The 19,187-nt window shown below is 42.4% G+C and overlaps 1 protein-coding gene across 7 annotated transcripts in view; it reads left to right on the top strand.

The window, feature by feature from the left end:
- Positions 1 to 19,187, top strand: part of ncam1b (neural cell adhesion molecule 1b) — a 106,706-nt gene that overhangs the window by 50,023 nt on the left and 37,496 nt on the right. For 3 of the 7 annotated variants that reach the window (XM_072692153.1, XM_072692149.1, XM_072692154.1), the window contains exons 2-11: positions 3,855 to 3,929; positions 4,494 to 4,703; positions 5,599 to 5,742; positions 6,186 to 6,323; positions 7,049 to 7,166; positions 9,854 to 10,023; positions 10,150 to 10,292; positions 10,506 to 10,529; positions 15,265 to 15,294; positions 18,558 to 18,708. In XM_072692153.1, coding sequence (XP_072548254.1) covers positions 3,855 to 3,929; positions 4,494 to 4,703; positions 5,599 to 5,742; positions 6,186 to 6,323; positions 7,049 to 7,166; positions 9,854 to 10,023; positions 10,150 to 10,292; positions 10,506 to 10,529; positions 15,265 to 15,294; positions 18,558 to 18,708 — 1,203 coding nt within the window. The remainder of the gene's footprint in view (positions 1 to 3,854; positions 3,930 to 4,493; positions 4,704 to 5,598; positions 5,743 to 6,185; positions 6,324 to 7,048; positions 7,167 to 9,853; positions 10,024 to 10,149; positions 10,293 to 10,505; positions 10,530 to 15,264; positions 15,295 to 18,557; positions 18,709 to 19,187) is intronic. The other 4 variants (XM_072692150.1, XM_072692155.1, XM_072692151.1 and 1 more) reach the window with 2 other exon arrangements.

Raw genomic sequence — 19,187 nt, 5'->3', positions numbered from 1 at the left:
GTGTATGTGTGTGTTCACTGCACTATGTGTGCAGTAGAAATGGCAATTGATTAAAATAAATAAATATAAAATAAATAAAAGCTACCTATTCAAGATTTTCATTAAATCTCTGTTAATTTCTTGTCTGCACTAGAGTCCTTGTGGGCTAGTAAAATGTCATCAGACGCGGCCCAAGTACTGTTCCATTCAAAAGGCCCCATCCAGCCAAGTACAGTCCAAATGCCTGGATATGTTCTTGTTCTGCCCATGAATGCATCGGGAGGTGACTTCTGTGAACTTGGGACAGCCAAATATCCCAGAATGCATTTCACACCCTGCTGCTGTTTCCTTTCAGCATCTTCTCGTCCTTATTAGTTGGTACTTTGCCAAGACTACACTACCGAGTACAGTAGTCTAAATATAGAGTTCTTTGTATTGAGAAATGGAGTATTGCACCACTTATAATGGAATATCTATCCGATTCTAAGCATTTCTACATCAGCACCTATAACTGAATAATAAACCCAGGGTTCAGTCTGTTAATATAACTTTGTGTTTTTTGTATTGATCTTTATTTTTCAGCCAGTTTCTCTGTAAATGTTTAATTAAGTACAGCACTGCTAAAGCGGTAGACTACTTTAAGTATATGTTTATTTTAGACAAACATGCTCACTGTGACATTTTCCGCCAAGTGTCGTTTGTTTCTGCTTTGGTTGTAGGTTCTGCTTTGGCAGTTGTTCAGATAGTCAGGGCTGTGGTTGAAAGACCAAATCTGTCGTTTTCTCCTCCCCTATGCATTTGAACGTCCACCTTAAAGGGAAGGAGAGAGACTCCCAGAGATAATTGATGAAAACTCAAGGTGACAGTGTTTATTCTGAAAAGCCTCTACACGTTCATTTGGCACAGACAGCACATGTGCAGCTAATAATAGTTGTGTCAAGACATAAGAAATGGCCTCTCCACAAAAACAACACGTTCGCAGTAGTATCGACAGAATATGCTGATTTAATTGCCGTTGGACTGGCTTCCCCTTTAACCGTGTTTTTTTTTTTTTTAAATTAGATTAAATTACTTGAAAGACTAAAAGCCACTGAGCACCACCTGGGCATAGATCAATATTCTTTTTTATCCGCTCCCCGTTGCCTTTACTTATTTCTCAAAGTCTCTATAGGTTAAACATACAGATGAAAAATGCTGAATTGTCTGATCAGTCTAAGCCAAGGCAGACTGGATTTTATTTTGCTGTGATTGAATTATCGATCTATATGCTCTTGCCCTGCTTTATGCTCCTCAGCTTTCCACAGAACTGCCCGAACCGAACGTGCCTGGACAGCCCGCACGTGTTCAGAGAGAATGGCATTGTTGACGTAAAAATAAAAAATTCATAATAAAGAAAAAGGACAGAAGTTACGTTTCCCAGGAAACCTCCACGTGAAGGATAACCGTAGAGCTTGTTTGCATATTGCTTAATGTAGAGTTGCATTCATGGTGAGGATGTTGGCTCACTAATTGTGGCCTTGTCTTAGAGTACAAGGCTGTGCAAGAGGTTCCTCGATCTGATCATCTTCACACCCTCTTATCAAGAGTGGGGTTTCCATAGTTACTTGTTGCGTCGTCGTGAAAGTGGTGAGGTCAGCCACCGGTGAGGAGTTAATGGAATGCACTTTGAAAGGCTCAGCGTGCTCCTGAATTATGCATGCGCAGAGCTACAGCGGGAAAGGCTTCATCTTTGAACCCGGAATATGTTCAGGGACTTTTTCGCACCCATTCCGTCACCCTCAATCTTCCCTTTATCTCCATGTTTTATCAGGGAAGAACTGCTTATTTAGCTAGCTGTACCACAAAGCTAACGAGGGAAACTATCGCATTCGGCAGCAATTCTTACCTTTTTGGGTGGAGATGATCTTGCAACTGATGACTGATCATGCTACAAACTATACTCTTCTCTTGCAGTGTAACACCGGTTACATAGGGCACAGCAGATCCTTACCAATACTTATACTAAGCTCCAATCAATTCTTATTGATTATTGATTATTCTATTAATTATGATTTCTAAAACTCAAAGAGGTATAAACTCCACAAGATACCTTAAGGTGTACTGACTGTTGAAGACAACCATTTGCTTTTTTTGCTCTCTTAAGTGTTTCATCATCTAAATCACAAGTGTTTAGTTTGATTATGGCTGTGGAAGATGAGAAAGTATTATTTTAAACAGGTGATGCAGCAAATTTCTGTCAAGCCTAATAATTTTCTTTCTCTATTTTTTCTTAATAATAATTAAAATCTGGACTAATTTATTTTGTTAAGTTTTTAATATCTAAAGAGAAATAAAGAATTAGGTGGATCCTGTTGAAGAAGCAATTTTAATGTTTAGACTAAAACAAATAATAAAATAGGCTGCAAGAGCTTATTTTAAACATAAATAGTGTATAAATACTATATTCCACAAATCTTTATGGCAATTAGTCTGCAATCTTTCATCTTACGCAGCATCTCTTTTATTGATTTTTAAATGCAAAATTTTTACATTTTCCCATATAGAAACAAAACTATGATTGAACATCCAAACCAATTCGACTTACAACATTTGGGAAATGAATTAATCTAAATATTAGAAATATTGCAGTAGGGGTACAACGAGACACTCAACCCACGATTCAGTTAAATTCATTGCTCATGGTTTGATATTCTCATAGTATTTTGAGCAAAATTCAATTGACTCAAGTCAAATTCAAAAGACTGTCACATTCTGTGGTGTCCAAATAATCCTTAAATTGCATTAGATATCGTAGTTAAGAGAAGGCACATTTTGCATTGCGATATTCATTGCAGTTCAAAGCATTGTTATATACCTACATTGTTGTGCAGAGAGTGTGGCTTTCTAAAATTCCTTCTGTATTTCTCTTATTTCAGTCACCAGATCTTTTCATATAATGTTATCATAATGCTAAAGGTGAGGTGTGGATGCACTGTACAGGTTTTTGATATTTTAACTGGAGACAGGCCGTTCTGTGTTTTTGGGGCTGACGCCGATCACCATCGGCCAATCGCAGATACCAAATGAGGCTATCTGAGGTGTATCATCTCTCAAGATGAAATGTACTTTACTTTTGGAACCAGAGAGGCCATGAATTTCTGTGCAGAACTGCAATGTAGAGCTCAAAGTGGAATCACAACCATGGCTGCTTATCTAGCACTAAAACTCCATCACTTTGGACCCGATTCCTTTAGCTTTCCGACTGTTGCTGCTGTACTTTTGGTGGTGGTTAAATGTGGTCTGCACTGTTTGCTGTTTTGTGTGGCCCGTGGTGTTTGCTAGCTCTGCTGTGTTCTGATACTGTATGAGTGACGTACTCCGGAGAGTGGTATCTCTTTAGCGGTGTTAAAAGTCTTTACTCTGCTTCCTTTCACAAGGCATGTTAGTTTTATACATTCTACAAATATGTGAGTTTGTGCAGATACAGTAAAAAAATTATCCAGTAGACAGAGTCTAGTATCCAGTGATTGAACGAGGAACTGTAGCATCCTCTTACCTAGGAGCCTCACGGAGAGCTGCTGTAACCCTTAAGTGATAAGGGGGGACCACTACCTAGCTAGCTGGAGTAAACATGGCCTCCCAAGGACTTCGGTCACTGACGGCAAAGCAACATGGCTCGGGATTCGAACTCACAACACCCTGGCCATACTGGTAGCGCATTAGACCGCTGAGCCACTCTGAGCCCTCTAATTTTAACTGTGTTGGTGGTGTTTGCTCATATTTACCAGTTCAGCTTTTATTACAGTCATATAAGTGAGAACACAATGTCTGACCAGCTTAGCACTGAATAAAATGAATTCCCTCACATCAACCATTTTCTTCCCTCTGTTCCGCAGTCTCTCTGCAAGTGGACATCACGCCTGCCCAAGGCGAAATCAGCGTTGGAGAGTCGAAGTTCTTCCTGTGCGAAGGTATGTTGGTGCTCAGAACTTCGTTCTTCTCTTCCAGACGAGGTTCAATACAAGGCCTTTTTTTCCTCTTGTCTTCACATTCATCTAAGAGAATCACACCTCCTCCTTGCCTATAACTCATCTCGGCGTAACTCATCTCAGCGTAGGCTGAAACACTTTCACAGGTTTCCCTCTCTCGGGCTTCATTTAAAGACAGTCTTTGAGATACGGGCCAGCAGCTCTGGTAATTGCTCTCCCCACCGAACCATTACCAGAGCTTCTAGTCCAGTGGTTTGGCCAGCAAACTAGTAACCACGCGACTGCCTGGCCCACTCTGCTTTAAGGTCCTCCCTGCTGCTCTGCTTGCGAGAGGAGCACTTAATCTCAATTGATTGCAGTGAAATATTCTGTTGCCTTCAGACCTAATTTACTCCTGATTGATGCGCTTCTTCCATACGGATCCTCTGGCAACTCGTGTTTTAAAGGAATGATATAAATCATAGCTCATAAAGTTTAGCATTTATATTGCAGGGTGATGAATGGACCTGCACATGTTCTGAAGTCGTGCCTCGTGTTGCGCTGTAGTTGTAGGTGGAGTGAAGGGAATCGACTGGTTCTCCCCCAGTGGAGAGAAGATTGAACCCAACAGGCAGGACATCACCGTGATCCGCAATGACGAGACGTCCTCCACTCTCACTATCTACAATGCTAACGTCGACAGGGCTGGCACATACAAGTGCGTCGCCACCAGCAGCGACCAGCAAGCCGAAGCCACGGTCAACGTGAAGATATACCGTATGCCTTTTTTTTTTACGTCTCTCTTATCGCTCTTTTTCTCTACTTGCTAAATGTTTAGTGTGATTCCTATTCCTTTAGGACTGTGTTTCTATCGAGTGAGAAAGGCCATTTAAGTAGCGTTGTTGTTGTTTGCCTTTTATTGCCCCACTTTTATTGTCGCATTTTAACACTCTGCACTGTGCACAGTCAGATGTGATAAAGTAGACCAATAAGCCTACATTTTATAAGGTCCTTATTAACAGTCCTTGGTTTTCAGACAATAAGAGAAAAATACAGAATATATGACTTGGGGAATAAAAGTATGTGGAATATTTTGTTAAACCATTTAGTGTGCCGCTCTCGAGGAAAAAGAGGTGCTAAACTGCTCTTTTTTTTGGATACAAACACTACAGCAATACCCTCAAGGCACTGCATTATTTCGTTAGGACACATAATTGTACTTTTATTTTATTTTCAGAATTATTTTTATTTGGTTTTTAAGTGCTGGCACCAGTCTTCTAGTTTTTTATTTTTCAACCCAAGAAAAGTGATTATATTGGGCCATGTTTTAATGTTTGATGTGTCCATGCTTAGTGTATGTAAACCTCTGACCACAACTGTAAATGTCCTTTTGTCTTATTTAATTGTGCCTCAGTCAAAAAGCAATCTAGGTTGAAGCACACTTTGTAACATAACTGATTTTGCAGCTTCATTCATATTTCATATACATAGACTGACTGAACTGGGAAGTCAAAAGTACATTTTTGGAACAGTGTTTGCTTCCTACATGAAAAGGTTGTTGAAAAAGAGTGTATTTACACTGTTTGTACCTTAGGGAACAACAATATACATGTGCAGTGTATTTCTGTTTATTTGACAGTGTAGTACAATTTTATTTATTTTTTTTACACAGAAAAAATTTCCTTCAAAAATGCCCCATCCCCACAAGAGTTTACAGAAGGGGACAACGCCATAATCATATGCGATGTTGTAAGTTCCCCTCCACCCACTGTCATCTGGAAGCACAAGAGGGAAAAAGTCCAGTCTGAAAAAGATGGTAAGATTCTGTGCAGCTGCTTTTTATCAGTGTAATAATTTTTCTTGACTGCGCTTGTAGCATTTAATATAGAGGTATTATTTTTTCCCTTTCATCCCTCAGCTGGGGAAAACAGCTGAGCTCTCAGTTACAGTTGTTTATTTCCAATCTCCCAAGCACTGAATATTAGTATTCTAACTAACAGAGCAGAAAGCATGCCATCCAAAAGGCGACATTCATGACTGGTATTCTGATTCATTTGCAGATAATTACCAATATGATGAATGTTGTGCTTCACTTGCAGAAGACAAAAGAAAAAAGCTGACATTTTATTTTCATTTCCACTGAAAACCGCAGCTGAATATTTTGGATGGCATGCATTTGCAGTATTTCGGCAGCCATTTCTTGGCTCAGTAAATCTGGCTCAGGTCGGTAAATCTCTAAATCCTTTGTCTTGCCTCCAGTTCGCTTCAAGATTTTAAACAACAACCACCTGCAGATAAGGGGAATCAAAAAGACAGATGAAGGCGTGTACACCTGCGAGGGGCGCATTATGGCCCGGGGTGAGATTGACTTTCGCGCAATCAGAGTGGTGGTGAACGGTAAGCACTCGTCCTCCCATTTCTCCTTGCCTTTATTTGAGCTTTACAGCATTTGTGGGTTTGAACGAAATCACATATGGGTGCCATGCTGCTGTTGTTTATCCCACATGCTCATTACAATGATTTCCCATGGAGCAATTTAGCACTCCTGAGAGTTTTCGCGAGAAAATGGACCGCAGAAGTTGGCCAGGCATGACTGCGCACATAGACAATGCATTAAATGTTTGAAGAAGCAGACGAGCTCCTGGCCCAGTGATAAATGCATTTATAGTCCATGTATTAAATAATTGTTTGTAGAGGTTGTTTCAGAATATTTGATTCCATTTTGTAAGGCTATAGCAGAGCAGCAAGGAATCCATCTCTTCATCTCTTTCCCCGGAATGTTACAGTTCACCGCTGAGACGATATTTCCTTGCTCTCCAGCCGAGCTGCGCTGGACTAAATATTCATAGTTCTTTAGAAGGCAGCTGTTTTGTAAGGGCTTTATTTTAAGGTGTGTTGCTGCGTTTGAAAAAGACATCTACAGTATGTCTGCAGTCATGCTCTGACGATTTCCATTGAGTCGCTGTTGGGCTAAATTACTTTGAACAGACTAAATCATCGGAATGAGTGTCTGAAGTCAACACAGCTTCGATTTGGTCCAGAAGCACTGAACCTTTACGTTCAAGTCTGCGTATACTCTTTTAAGTGGCCCTACAGCCGGGTTATGTCTTCTTTTTCTTCAGTTCTCCCAACCATCAGAGTCCGTCAAGCTGAGGTGAACGCCACGGCTGACGTGGGCCTCTCCGCCATGCTGGCCTGCGATGGGGACGGCTTCCCTGAGCCCACTGTCACATGGACACGGTAAAGCTTGCCAGGCCTCCAATAAGGCCTATTTCATATAAAGCTTTTTTAACCAAAACTGATTTCATTGATAATTACTAACGGTTTGTATTAGAATATTATGAGCACCCCTGGCTTGGAATAAACTCCTTTAGAGTACTTTGTAGTTCACTAATTATAGACTGTAGTTCTCTGCATACTTAGTTTGCCTCCTTTCATCCTGTTCTTCAATGATCAGGACCCCACAGGACTGACCACCACAGAGCAAGTATTATTTGTGTGGTGGATCATTCTCAGCACTGCAGTGACACTGACAAGGTGGTGGCGTGTGAGTAGTGTGTGTTAGGTTGGTATGAGTGGATCAGACACAGCAGTGCTGCTGGAGTTTTTAAACACTGAACACTGTGTTCACTTACTGTCCACTCTATTAGATACTCCTATCTATCTTGTTACCCCTTTACAGAGATAGAAGCTTATCTGTTGCTGCACCATTTGATGATAGTGTTGGTCATCCTCTAGTCCTTCATCAGTGCTCACAGGACGCTGCCCACAGGATGCTGTTGGCTAGATATTTCTGTTTGGTGGGCTATTCTCAGTCCAGCAGCGACACTAAGGTGTTTGAACACTCCAGCAGCACTGCTGTGTCTGATCCACTCGTACCAGCGCAACACACACTAACACGGCACCACTTGGTCAGTGTCACTGCGGTGCTGAGAATGACCCACCACCCAAATAATACCCACTCTGTGGTGGTCCTCTTGAAGGTGGTCAGGGTGAAAGGAGGCTAAAAAAGTAAGCAGAGAAACAGATGGACTACAGTCTGTAATTATAGATCGATAAATTACTCCTGAATGAAAATGGAGCTGATATAATGGGTTGAGTTCATTCTAAACCAGGGGTGGTCATAATATTATGATATGACGTTGTATTATATAATGCAAATGTCAAAAATGTAGTGCTTTGCTGGCTGGTTGTATGTTCTCTCGACTGTTGTGTCTCCGACACTTAATTAAACAGCAGGAACGCAGCATCTTAAATAATAGTAAATAATGTCCCAAATAAATGGCTGTTTGGACGATTTGTACGGATAAAGTACCCCACATTAACCAAAGTGAGCTCATTCAGTTTACCAAAAGCCATTCTAATCTCATTCTAATCAGACTATCATCAAAAGTGTGGCAGATTACAGCATTTCCTGGGATGAACTTGGGGATAAACCTGAGGATAAAGAAACTCAGTTCTCACAAGCTCTGTTTTTGTGGTTTTAGGGTACTAAAAAAGAGACACTGTTATCTATAACCAGGTTTGGTCATGACAATACGATAATGTTAATTAAAGCAGGACTGTTATTACCAGCTCTAGTTTATGTGCAGTTATTTTATGTATAAATGTAGCATTAGGGTAGAGATTCGTAATCCCTTGGACTGTAGGCTTATTCTTGATTTTAAATTTTAATACCTGTCCTTCAGTAAATCCTAGACTGTTCAGTACCTGCTTTGAAATTCCTGTTACTGATGTTGTCTAAAGGGGGGGATAATTGAAGTATGGGTACATGCCTCACACACCTCAGCATTTAGGACTTTAAGGCTCATCTTTTTAATGCCTGTGATTTTTTTGTCAAATTTGCCAGTTTAGCATGTGACTTCAAGGTCTAGACCACTCTATGCCTTGAATCCAGTTTCCAGGCCTGGATTTTGTAATCACCGGTAGTTAATTGAACTGTCAATGGAACACTTTAACCCAGAATGTCATACGTACCACTGATCCACTACAAAATCCAGGCCCGGAAACTGGATTCAGGGTTCGGAGATGAAGCCCTCTGTGAAGGCTCAGATCAAAGGTGTCCTCAGATCAAAGATGTCTGTGATATTACATAAGCCACAAAACTTGCAGGATTTTCAACGATACTTCTACAGCACACAGGACCTCAACATCGTCCGATGTTATTGGCTGACCGATATGCTGGTCAGATCCTAGTCCCCTCTTTCTCCAAGCAATCCTCCTGATGAAAGAGAACTATTCATAACCCCCCTCATCCAGCGCCCAGACACTTCTCACCATGGCCCGCACATTTTTTTGGATTAAGAGATCAAAGGCGGGCAGAGGACCCCTCTGAATAAAATAAAGAACATTTACGGATGACATGGCAGAAGGGCGAGCAGAAGAGCATCCCATTAGTAGTTTTAAAGCGTGTGGCTTCTCTCGGCGGCACTGTGGGAGCGCAAGCTCTCTTTGTGTGCTCTCAGAGGATAGTGGAGGAGACGGGCCTCCCTGGGGAAACAGCACTGATCCTGCGGGCTCTTTAGAAAAAGGAGAAGGAGGGGGTGGGCTTGCTGGGAGATAACTGGCCCCTGATCATTTGACAGGGTTTGTGGTGTATTTATTAGTTATTTGACCTTTGATGAAGGGTGAACTGCAATCATCAGGAAAGTGATGGGTTTTGAAAGAGCTCAAACGAGGGAAAACTAGAAGGAAATTGAGCAAATGGAGCCATTTTATTGTGGGGGGTGGCCGCCTCGCTGTTTTTTTCCTCTCGAGTGGTCTAGTCACTGGAAAACAAATTTCTTTGTCTTCAATTTTAATAAAACCAAAAGGAAGAAAAAAACGGGACAAAAAGCGTACAAATCTCAGAAGGTTCTTTTAGTTAGTAGTTTTGTCCCAGCAAAAGGTCTTTCACTTTTGTGTCTAAGCGTCATTGTGTTTGATAGTTCTCTCAGGAGCGACGTTCTGCTGGAGAGCGGGGATAAGTACAGCTTCAATGAGGACGGCTCGGAGATGACTATAATGAATGTGAAGAAGTTGGATGAGGGAGATTACACCTGCATTGCCACGAACAAAGCCGGCAAGACTGAAGAAGAAGTCAGCCTTCGAGTCTTTGGTGAGAAATTTTCACAACTTGAAAGATTTGCACTTTAATTACTTGCGAAAGTCTGAGCGTTGCCTCAGAGCAAAATGGAGCTCGGTCCGATTTCTCTAACTTCGCCTTGAAATGCTGCACTTTCAGTCAAACCCAGAATCACGTATTTGGAGAACCAGACTACCACGGAGATGGAGGAGCAGATCACGTTGACGTGCGAAGCCACGGGAGACCCCACCCCCACCATCACGTGGAGCTATGGCACACGCATGTTCACTGAGGGGGAACAGGTACGCAGAAGAGCCACGTGCTCAGAGGGGCCGCGAGGCGGCTACCCTTTCTTCTGTTTCTCTTTGTTGAATTCTCAGCGGGACCCAGAGCTAGCGTACTTCTTATTTCAGCTGTGATGGTTAAATTGTCTGAAAACAAGAGAAGCATGTAGCAGTAGTGAGGTAGGAGCTGCCTCTGGCTGTTTCATGCATACGATTTGTTTCTGTCTGCAGGAGCATCTAAAGAGGATTTATCAGGTATGAGATCAGTGTGGCAGGTATAGTAAATCGAACGTCTAGAAAACCGACCAAAATCACCCGATCTGTGTCGTTAATCCCAGATTTGGCCCCAGAACCCTGATGACTATCAGACAGTAAAGACGCCTGCTAATTTACTGCCTGCTGCTAAAAATCAATTTCTTCCCCTGTCCTAAAGCTACGATCTTATCACAGATTATTGAATTAAAATTCTAAAGAAAAGAAAAGAAAGAATAAAGAGGCCTGCATGATTCTCTCAAACGGCCTTGTCGTTGCAGCAGTCTCCAACATGGAAAAGTAGTGATGATGGAACTTGACTGCTGCAACTGGAAACATCAGAACAAAATGAGCTTGAAGTGAATGAGTAACGTGCCGCTTGGAGTCTTGTTGTGCTGCCATCATCATAGGGTCTCTATAGGAGCATGACTTGCCTTGTATCATGCTTTTCTTAGGCTGCTCTCGTTTATGACCCTCTCTTCATGTTCCACCCCATTGTCATCCTCATCCATGTGGACCACGTGGTTGTAACCGTAGGTTGTCATTTAGGCACGGAGTTGAGTGTGTCCCATTTTCATCAGCCCATCTGCAGCAGAGCAGTTCATGCCCATGAAGAGCAAAAAAAAAATAATTAGCAGCAGTTATTTTTTTTACAGTGGCTTTGCTATCAGCTTCCTTATGTTCTGGCCTGGTGGAAGCAGCAAACATGAAAGGAGGAAAAGAGCTAGCTGCAAAAGGAAAGTGGCCACATCACTGCTAATTATTTTTCTGAATGTGTCACTCTTCTGTGATCTCTTTGGCTTGCCGTCAGCGCTAAGCACGACACCTACACGGTTGGTTGAAGTGGGCCTGCTCGTTGAAGGGCTCGTCATCAGTCTTTTTTTGTTTTTTTGGAGATTTTTTTTTTGGGGTGGAATTTAAAAAGCTCTTCCACGCAACACGATTTCAGTAGCCGAGCACTCATCCGCAGTGCCTTTATGAACAATAAGGTTTAACATGACCGTGTTGGAAGCTCTGCATGCATGCATGTGTTTGCCTGTTCAGTCAGCTCTTTTGAAAACTGCATTATGCCTGTGTACGGTTTTGCATAAAAGCAGATCCGAACCGTCAGATGTCTGCCGTTTCCTGCTCTTCCTCTTCTCTCCCTCCAGGCGACCATTAGCTCATATCTTGTCAACCCTATTTGTTACATTTCGGTCCAATAAACAAGGTGTTTACAATAAACAGCGGTCTTTCTTCACCTCTGGTCCACTTAACCGGAGGTGCCAGACAAATGAGAGGGCTGTAAAGGCAGTAGGCTCCGAGCAGTGTGGGGCAATAAAGGTTTGAAAATAAGTGTTAGAAGCTCCCAATACAGCGAGACAAAGGCTGCAGAACAAGGGCCAATCCATCAGGCACTTTCTCTTGGGCTTGTCTCCTATCTCCTGCCTTGCTCCTCTGAGTCAACTCTTCCATGACTCACCTGTAAAACAGATTAGCTTGTTGAAGTAAGGCGCACTGCATTAAAAATGAAGCCACTATCAAGCCAGACAGGGAGATGGCTTCGTAAGAAGAGCGAGACATGCTTAAACGATATTTCAACAGCTCAAGGGTGCTGTAGTTCCAGAACACTTTCTCTTTTTTTTCTTTCGCAAAACAGCTGTCTTCTCTCATAAGCGGCTGGGCTTTATAGAGCAGCCCTTGTTTTCAGTCGACACAATGCGCGTTTAGAGCCGTGTCCTCTGGTAACGCCGCCGCGGATCGGCCTGCCCACTTGCACCGCTGACCCAACACTGAGAACTGGAGCCTGTTCTCTAGAGCTAGAGCCTGGAAGGGAGCAAACAGCATTTCCTTATTGTGGCTTGTCTGATGAAATGAAGATATTGATCCAGTTTTCTCTTTACTCACTGACATCTGTGACTGGGCTGCTGTGGGAATCTTTCCAGCAAGCTCGAAAGCAGCTACCACTGCGCTGTTATTATGCATGAAGGAATTTCTCACCCAAACTGATTGATTGATTTTATTATTCACATTAGGGCTGCACAATACATCATATGTTACTCATTAACCTGCTGTTGGCCTTTACAATACTGACACTGCAGAAGGTTGCAGTATGTAAATGACAGCGTTTTATCGATCGTCCTCACCAATTAGAGACGTTGCAGGATTGTTTTGAAGAACCAAGGGATTCACATTTTTCAAAAAATGTCAAACTTACACTGGTCAGTTTAAAGATATTAAATCTATACCAAACTGTCAATGTGTTTTAAAGCAATACAAGATCTGAGTTGCAATTGAGGCATTTATGGTTAGGATTTGGACTGGGTATTTAAATTCAGTACTTCTATGGTACCATTTAAACCACTTCAATACTGTTAAATTCAGCTGCTTAGGTGGTTTTATTAGCATCAATGAGTCTATGGCTACATTCAGACTGCCAGCCCATATCAGATTTTTGGCATATCTGGATTGTCCTCAGAATTATAATAATAATTTTTGTAAATAGTCTGCACGGCTAGAAACCACATGAAATCCAATTTTTGCAAATGGTTTGATGCTGACAATAATGCAAGTGTAAAAGAACTGATCATGAAGGTCTTATTTTTCCTTTAAAAAAATATAGTAAAAAAGATATAATAGTGTAAGAGATATAATATGTAAAAAAACAGATATAATATTTAAGCATTGTTAAAGCAGCAATATATCAAAACAAACTTTCCATGTATATATATATATATATGGAAAACATTTTAAAGTAGTTGTTTTTGTGATGTCATGAAAACAAAAGAATGTGGTATATGACCCCCTTTAAAAAAACGGAGGCGATGTTCATTGTAAAAGATAGACGAAAATCAATATCACTCAGTAGAATTCTATGTTGTTTGAACCATGCAAGCTTTCCAATCTATAAATATATATAACATTGGAGTGATCAATAATCTAAAAGGTCTTAAGTATTAAAAAGTCTCTTGACTTAAATTGAAGACAGCTTCCCTGATTGGTTCATTTTTTCACATGGCTGCTTTGACTTATCGCTTGCATGGCTAAAAACCTCCTATAAGACCGTCTCCCTGAAAATCAATAAACGATCCTACCATTTTGCAAAAAGGAAAAAAGTGATGTTTGAAACTGCACAATCAATCCACGGTTCGTATAGACTTTTTCTGTGTGAAAGCTAACCAGTGATAACGAACCCCTCATCCAAGCAAACCCAGAATCGACCCTGGGTCCAGACTCATGTATTTGGGACAAGTGTACAGAGTATTGTAGAGTTAAGTCGACATAGCTGCTAGATTACTTGATTAGTATGACAATCAAGAATGTTGGCTCTACCTGCAGCGTGTGGCAGCGTAATGGCAATATGTCCATGTTGTGCAGCCCTAATCCCCATTTCCATGCACTGTTCTGAAACATTCGTGCTTGGTAAATCTCATTTCCTTTGTGTGTCTGTATGTGTGTGTGTGTGTGTGTGTGTGTGAGTTCGTGATGATTTTATATTTCACGCTTGTTTGGAGACGTCCTCGTGATGCCCTGACAGTGCTGTCTGTTCATGCAATTAATTCAGATCTTGTGTGGTGTACATTATTGAGGAACTCCCACTCCTCCACCCCCCGCTGAACTTCACATAAATACTGTACCACCACCATATGTGCAGACAGGGACCCCCAATCAGGCAGACATGTAGCCTTTATGTTTGGCTGTTCAGTGCCTCATTGTTTCATCACAGATTTCAGTGCCATGTTTACGGCATGTGTGTAACGTTAGCCCCTTCACCTTGTCCGTTACACCGTGCATGCTTCGTTTTACGTGCCAAGATCACTCTGCCTGTAGCATCGACTTTCGATACGGCCGATCGAAGCGTCAGGCGTATTGAAGAATTAGCTTTAATTAGCGCCAATAAATGGCTTGCATGTTACAGAGCATTGAATGCTACACGTCGCTCTCGGCTCTCCTGGGAGGTAGTTAGCAGGATGAAAGCCTCAAGTATAGCATCATCGCAACAAGCTCGCTAGGTTTTCTTCCTTCTTTCTTTCTTTTTGCTTTCTTTTATTTCTGATGGTCTTGCAGAATGTCAGGTTCTGTCGAATATCTGCCTTTGGGTTTGAGGTTTGGTACTGTGAGTGCTGCTCGACTGCACGTCTGGATGCGAATAGCACAAGCACAGAGCTCCATTCTCTAACACAAAGCACAGACCATGGCAAAGGCAGTCGCTGGAATGCAGCTTTGCTTGAGTATCTGTTTTCATTTGTGTCATCTCGCTGTCGTCTCGTAACATCTGCTGTTCATCAGATTCCATGCTGTCCATCTGATCCTTACTGTAGAGTCTTACCATGCATGCCTGTTCTCGCTTTTTCCATACAACACACAGAACGAATATAGGATCTTATAGGACCAGTCAGTCACATGCAGCCTGTAAAGTATCTGGTGTTCCCTAGGCCAGGCTCGCTATTGTTATTTACACCAGATTTTTTAAAAAGGGTAAAAAAAAACAACATTAAAAACAACATTAAATTGCTTTGCTTGATATGTTCTTAAATATGTTCTTGTTTAGTTTTGTTTTTTAAGCGCATGCATCTTTTTCCTGCACATTTTACTGGACTAGCGCAGTTAAAATGTACATTGCCAGTGAAAAGTTGTATATTTTGCTGTTTTGTTTTGGGCTTTGTTTTTATTTCATGTCCTAACAATGAATGAGGATCTCTATCTAAAGGCTGGCTTTGCCTGTTTTTTTGTTGTGTTCTGTCTCTGTTCTCCGCAGGCCTCTTGGACTCGGCCCGAACAACACAAGGTATAGCCTTAATACCCACGTCTCCATAAACATAGATTAGGCAAGGAGTCTTAAATCCGACCTTTTCCCTTTTTTTCCTCTCACACTGTGGCTGTTTGGCACAAAGGGGAAGCAGTTTATGAACACGTAACTGAAGTAGATTGATTTGTTGTACCATGTTTAAAGTGTTTGGTCACAGTTCCTCACTGGTATTGTGGTAATGCGATAAAAACGCCCTTGCTGTCATACCTAGCCAGCACAGTCTGTGAATGTTTGTTTTTCAGTCGTGTGCACATACCGTGCAAACCTCCTTATGCAATCCGATTTTCTATGACCCATTGATTTCTTTAGTAATTAGATGGGGGCTTTTTTTTCTCCTTCTTCTTCTTCTTCTTTTTTCTTCTTCTTACCAGAGTATATTAAAAAGCCTTTGTCATGCCGCTCTTTTTGTGTTGTGCTTTCTAGAACGTTTCTTCAGACAAAGCTGGGTATTTGTGGTAACAACCAGCAGCATCTGCAATAGCTAGTGCTCAGTCTGCATTATTAAAACAGCTCCTCTGCTGAAAACGGTGGCCATAAAACATTAATGTGCCAATGTTCTCACATTGCAAATGAATAACAGGAGCTTTATCTCTGAGAAGAATTGAACTGATACACTCCGCTGAATACCTGGGCCACGTTGCATTAGCTGCTTTGGGCTGGCGCACCACCGGCTGTTCCAGTGACGCTCTCCGTGGTACTGTAACCGGTGTCCAGTGGACACGTGCTTTCCTGGGGTGGGGGCCAGGGTTCACCGACCGGCCATCTGACCACGGCCATGGGAGAGGCCTCTGGAGAGCAGCTGGAAGTAGAATGGCCAGTGCTCAATGCACCCATTAGGGGGGCGATTGAATTAGCCTGGTCAGATCAGACGAGGGAAGCTGCTGATGTCTGGATGAAAAGGGGACTTTTCATTATGTAAGCGTGACTCAGTCCAGAAGCACCTCTCTCACCGCAATTATTTCCAACACAGAGCGAGCAGAAGCGACACCAACGTGAGCAGATACAGCAGCAGTTAGTGTTGGTCATTTTTCAGCCCTTCGTGAATATCCACTTTTGGCTGGATATTTGTGGTTGGCAGACTGTTCTCAAGCCAGCAGTGGTGGTGTGCTTCTAAGATCCAATAACACTGTCAGATCTGATTCAGTCAGATCAACATGGACACTACTATATTGATGTTATTGCTGTGCTAAAAATGGTTAACTGCTTAAATAATAGTAAGTGGTTAGCGGTGGTCCTGTGGTGGTCCTTTTCCTGAAGCATGGGGTTGAGGGAGGCTGATAAATTGTACAGCAACAGTCTGGAAGTCTGGGCACCCATGGTCAAATGACACTACTGATTTGATATAATATAAAAACAGAGTCAGTGCATAGGTAAATAAGTTTGGCAGAAATCACAGCTTGTAGTCATTCGACTTTTGTGTTGCCTTTGGCAGCAACAAAATCCCAAAGCATGATAGATGTTCTGTAGCATACTTCAGAGGTTAGTTTGCAAGGTCATATGTGAGGTAAAATCTTAGCCTAGGGGATCCAAACTTTTACACATGCATTTTTTTAGGCGTTATGAAAGGTGCTGCAGGTAGTGCATGTGTTGCACAGCTCCAGAGGCCTGGGCTTGTGGGTTTGATCCTTGCTCAGGTCGCTATCTCGCAGCCTCGCATGGTAGGTGAATTGGCCATGCTAAATTGCCCCTAGGTGTGAGGGAATGGCTGTGTGTGTGGTACCCTGTGATGGACTGGCGCCCAGCCCAGGGGGGTATTTCTGCTTCGCACCCAATGATTCTTGGTAGGCTCCGGACCCACCGCACTCCTGACCAGGAAGAAGCAGATGGATGGTTGGATGAACGTTACCGCTTTAGGATTTAGGTCTGAAGTATTGTGTAATATGCCTGATTAGCTAATAAAGACAAAGCGTGTCATTTAGCCAAGAGTGCCCAAACTTTCACATGCAACTGTATGCGTAAAATGCATCTTAATGATGGGTGTACCTGATCAAATGGCCAGTCGGTGTACAAGGATGTTTTGCTCAGTGCAAATTAGGGGTGTAACCATACACATCATTCTCAAGTCAGTCTGATAGAGTCTCGACATAATGCATTTTTTTCAGTACAGCAGAAATAATCAGTGCCTAGACATCTCATGTTTCTACTGTATTTTACTGGGAATAGGTTAGTGTTTGGACCATGCACACGTACATTTTGTTTTACTACATGCTCTTTAGTAGAATTGGTGATACTTTAGAAATTTTCATACATTCCATACATTGAAATGAAAATGTTCTCTACATTTTGGACTCTGTGGGCGTTTTCTGCTCTCAGAACAGTGTAGTTTTTGTGACGTCATGACAGTTTTTGTGTTTGTGTGTGTGTTGCACTGAACGTAAGAGAGGGAGAGCGTTGGTGCCATCTAGTCTAAAAACCTGTTAAACCATTGAGCTGACACTTCTTTGAAAATAGACGTGTTTGACTAGTGCTTTTTACTCTTGAACGAGCAATGTGTGAATAGCTGTGACAAATCTCCTTTTTCTTCCTTTTTATCCGCTCCCCCGTCAGTACGGGGTAGGTCTCCACTTTCTTTGTGACAGTAATAAAGCCTTAAAGTCTGTAGCCAGCCCAGCCACAGCTACTGGATGGCCATTCACTTTCTGAGCACATTAGAGTGAAGGAATCTTAAACGGTGGCTTCGTCACATTCATATTCGCAAGGTCAAGCGACAACTCCGAGCTAAAAGGAAGCGCGTACGTGGCGTGTTGGGTTGCGAGCACAAGTGGTGGCATGCGCTGGAGCGAGTAAGCCGTAAGTGCTTCGGACTTGCTGAGTTCACATGACGTAGCATATGATGAAATAATCGTGCACTTTAGAAATGGCTTCCCTGACTCACACTCTGCATTATTGATGGGTCCACCTCACATCTTCTCCCCCTCAAAGCTCCAGCGCATAAAGGACTGTTATTTATATCTGCCTCTACCACCCTGTCACATACTGCTTTTGTCTCCGCTATTGTCGCCGTCTCCAGGGCGGCTGAATGCGTGGGGCCTTTTAAAGTAATAAAGCAACTCAAGTTTCCGGCCCAGAACCTACTTCACTGAACTTGCTGAGACGCCCTGAAATATTTCTGTGTTTAGATGCTGACAGATGACTACACACAGATAAGGTTATGCAGGCTTGGAAGTGTGTGCACTGATGACGTCTCTTTGGGCCCGCAGGGATGTTCATTTTAACCTGTCTGTCTGTGTGTTCCTCTCTAGAGTGCGGATGGCAGCGTGGTGGTGCGCAGCGATGCTCGCGTGTCCTCCCTCACCCTGAAGTACGCCCAGTACACAGACGCGGGACAGTACCTCTGCACGGCCCGCAACGCCGTCGGCGAGAGTTCTCAGCATATGTACCTGGAAGTGCACTGTAAGATCAGGTCCTATTTCCCCTAGTGTAGTTCCAAGACCTTGTGCTGTCATAAGGGGCAATTACAGGCCTCTGAAGACTGGAGAAGGGTGCGGTTATTTGGATATACCGATACCCAAACTCATCTTAGTGTTCATTTACTTAATCAGGCATTTGAATCGTATCCACCCTGGAGTGTTTAGTGCCAACACACCTGAATTGTACACTCCAGGGTCGTTCATTAATGCGGCTTCTACGGTCTACTTCAAACTATGCAGTAACTGATTACACAGCATTCTTTCAGTTAGTTTAGTTTAGTCAGTTCAGTTAGCTTACGTTTTTAGTTTTGTGTCTCAGTTTGATCAGCAGGACATACTGAGTTGAGCTTTAAAAACATTAGTAAAACATCAGTAAATGAGCTGTAGCTGAAAAGTTTTAGTCTGTGTTCCTCCCCTTGATTTGTTTACTTTTTATTCTATCTACAGGTTAGAACTTCTCTT

This window comes from Salminus brasiliensis, chromosome 11 (assembly GCF_030463535.1).
Source record: "Salminus brasiliensis chromosome 11, fSalBra1.hap2, whole genome shotgun sequence".
Lineage (NCBI taxonomy): Eukaryota > Metazoa > Chordata > Actinopteri > Characiformes > Bryconidae > Salminus > Salminus brasiliensis.
Note: the sequence above shows the minus strand (reverse complement) of the source record. Positions and strands in the feature narration are given on the sequence as shown.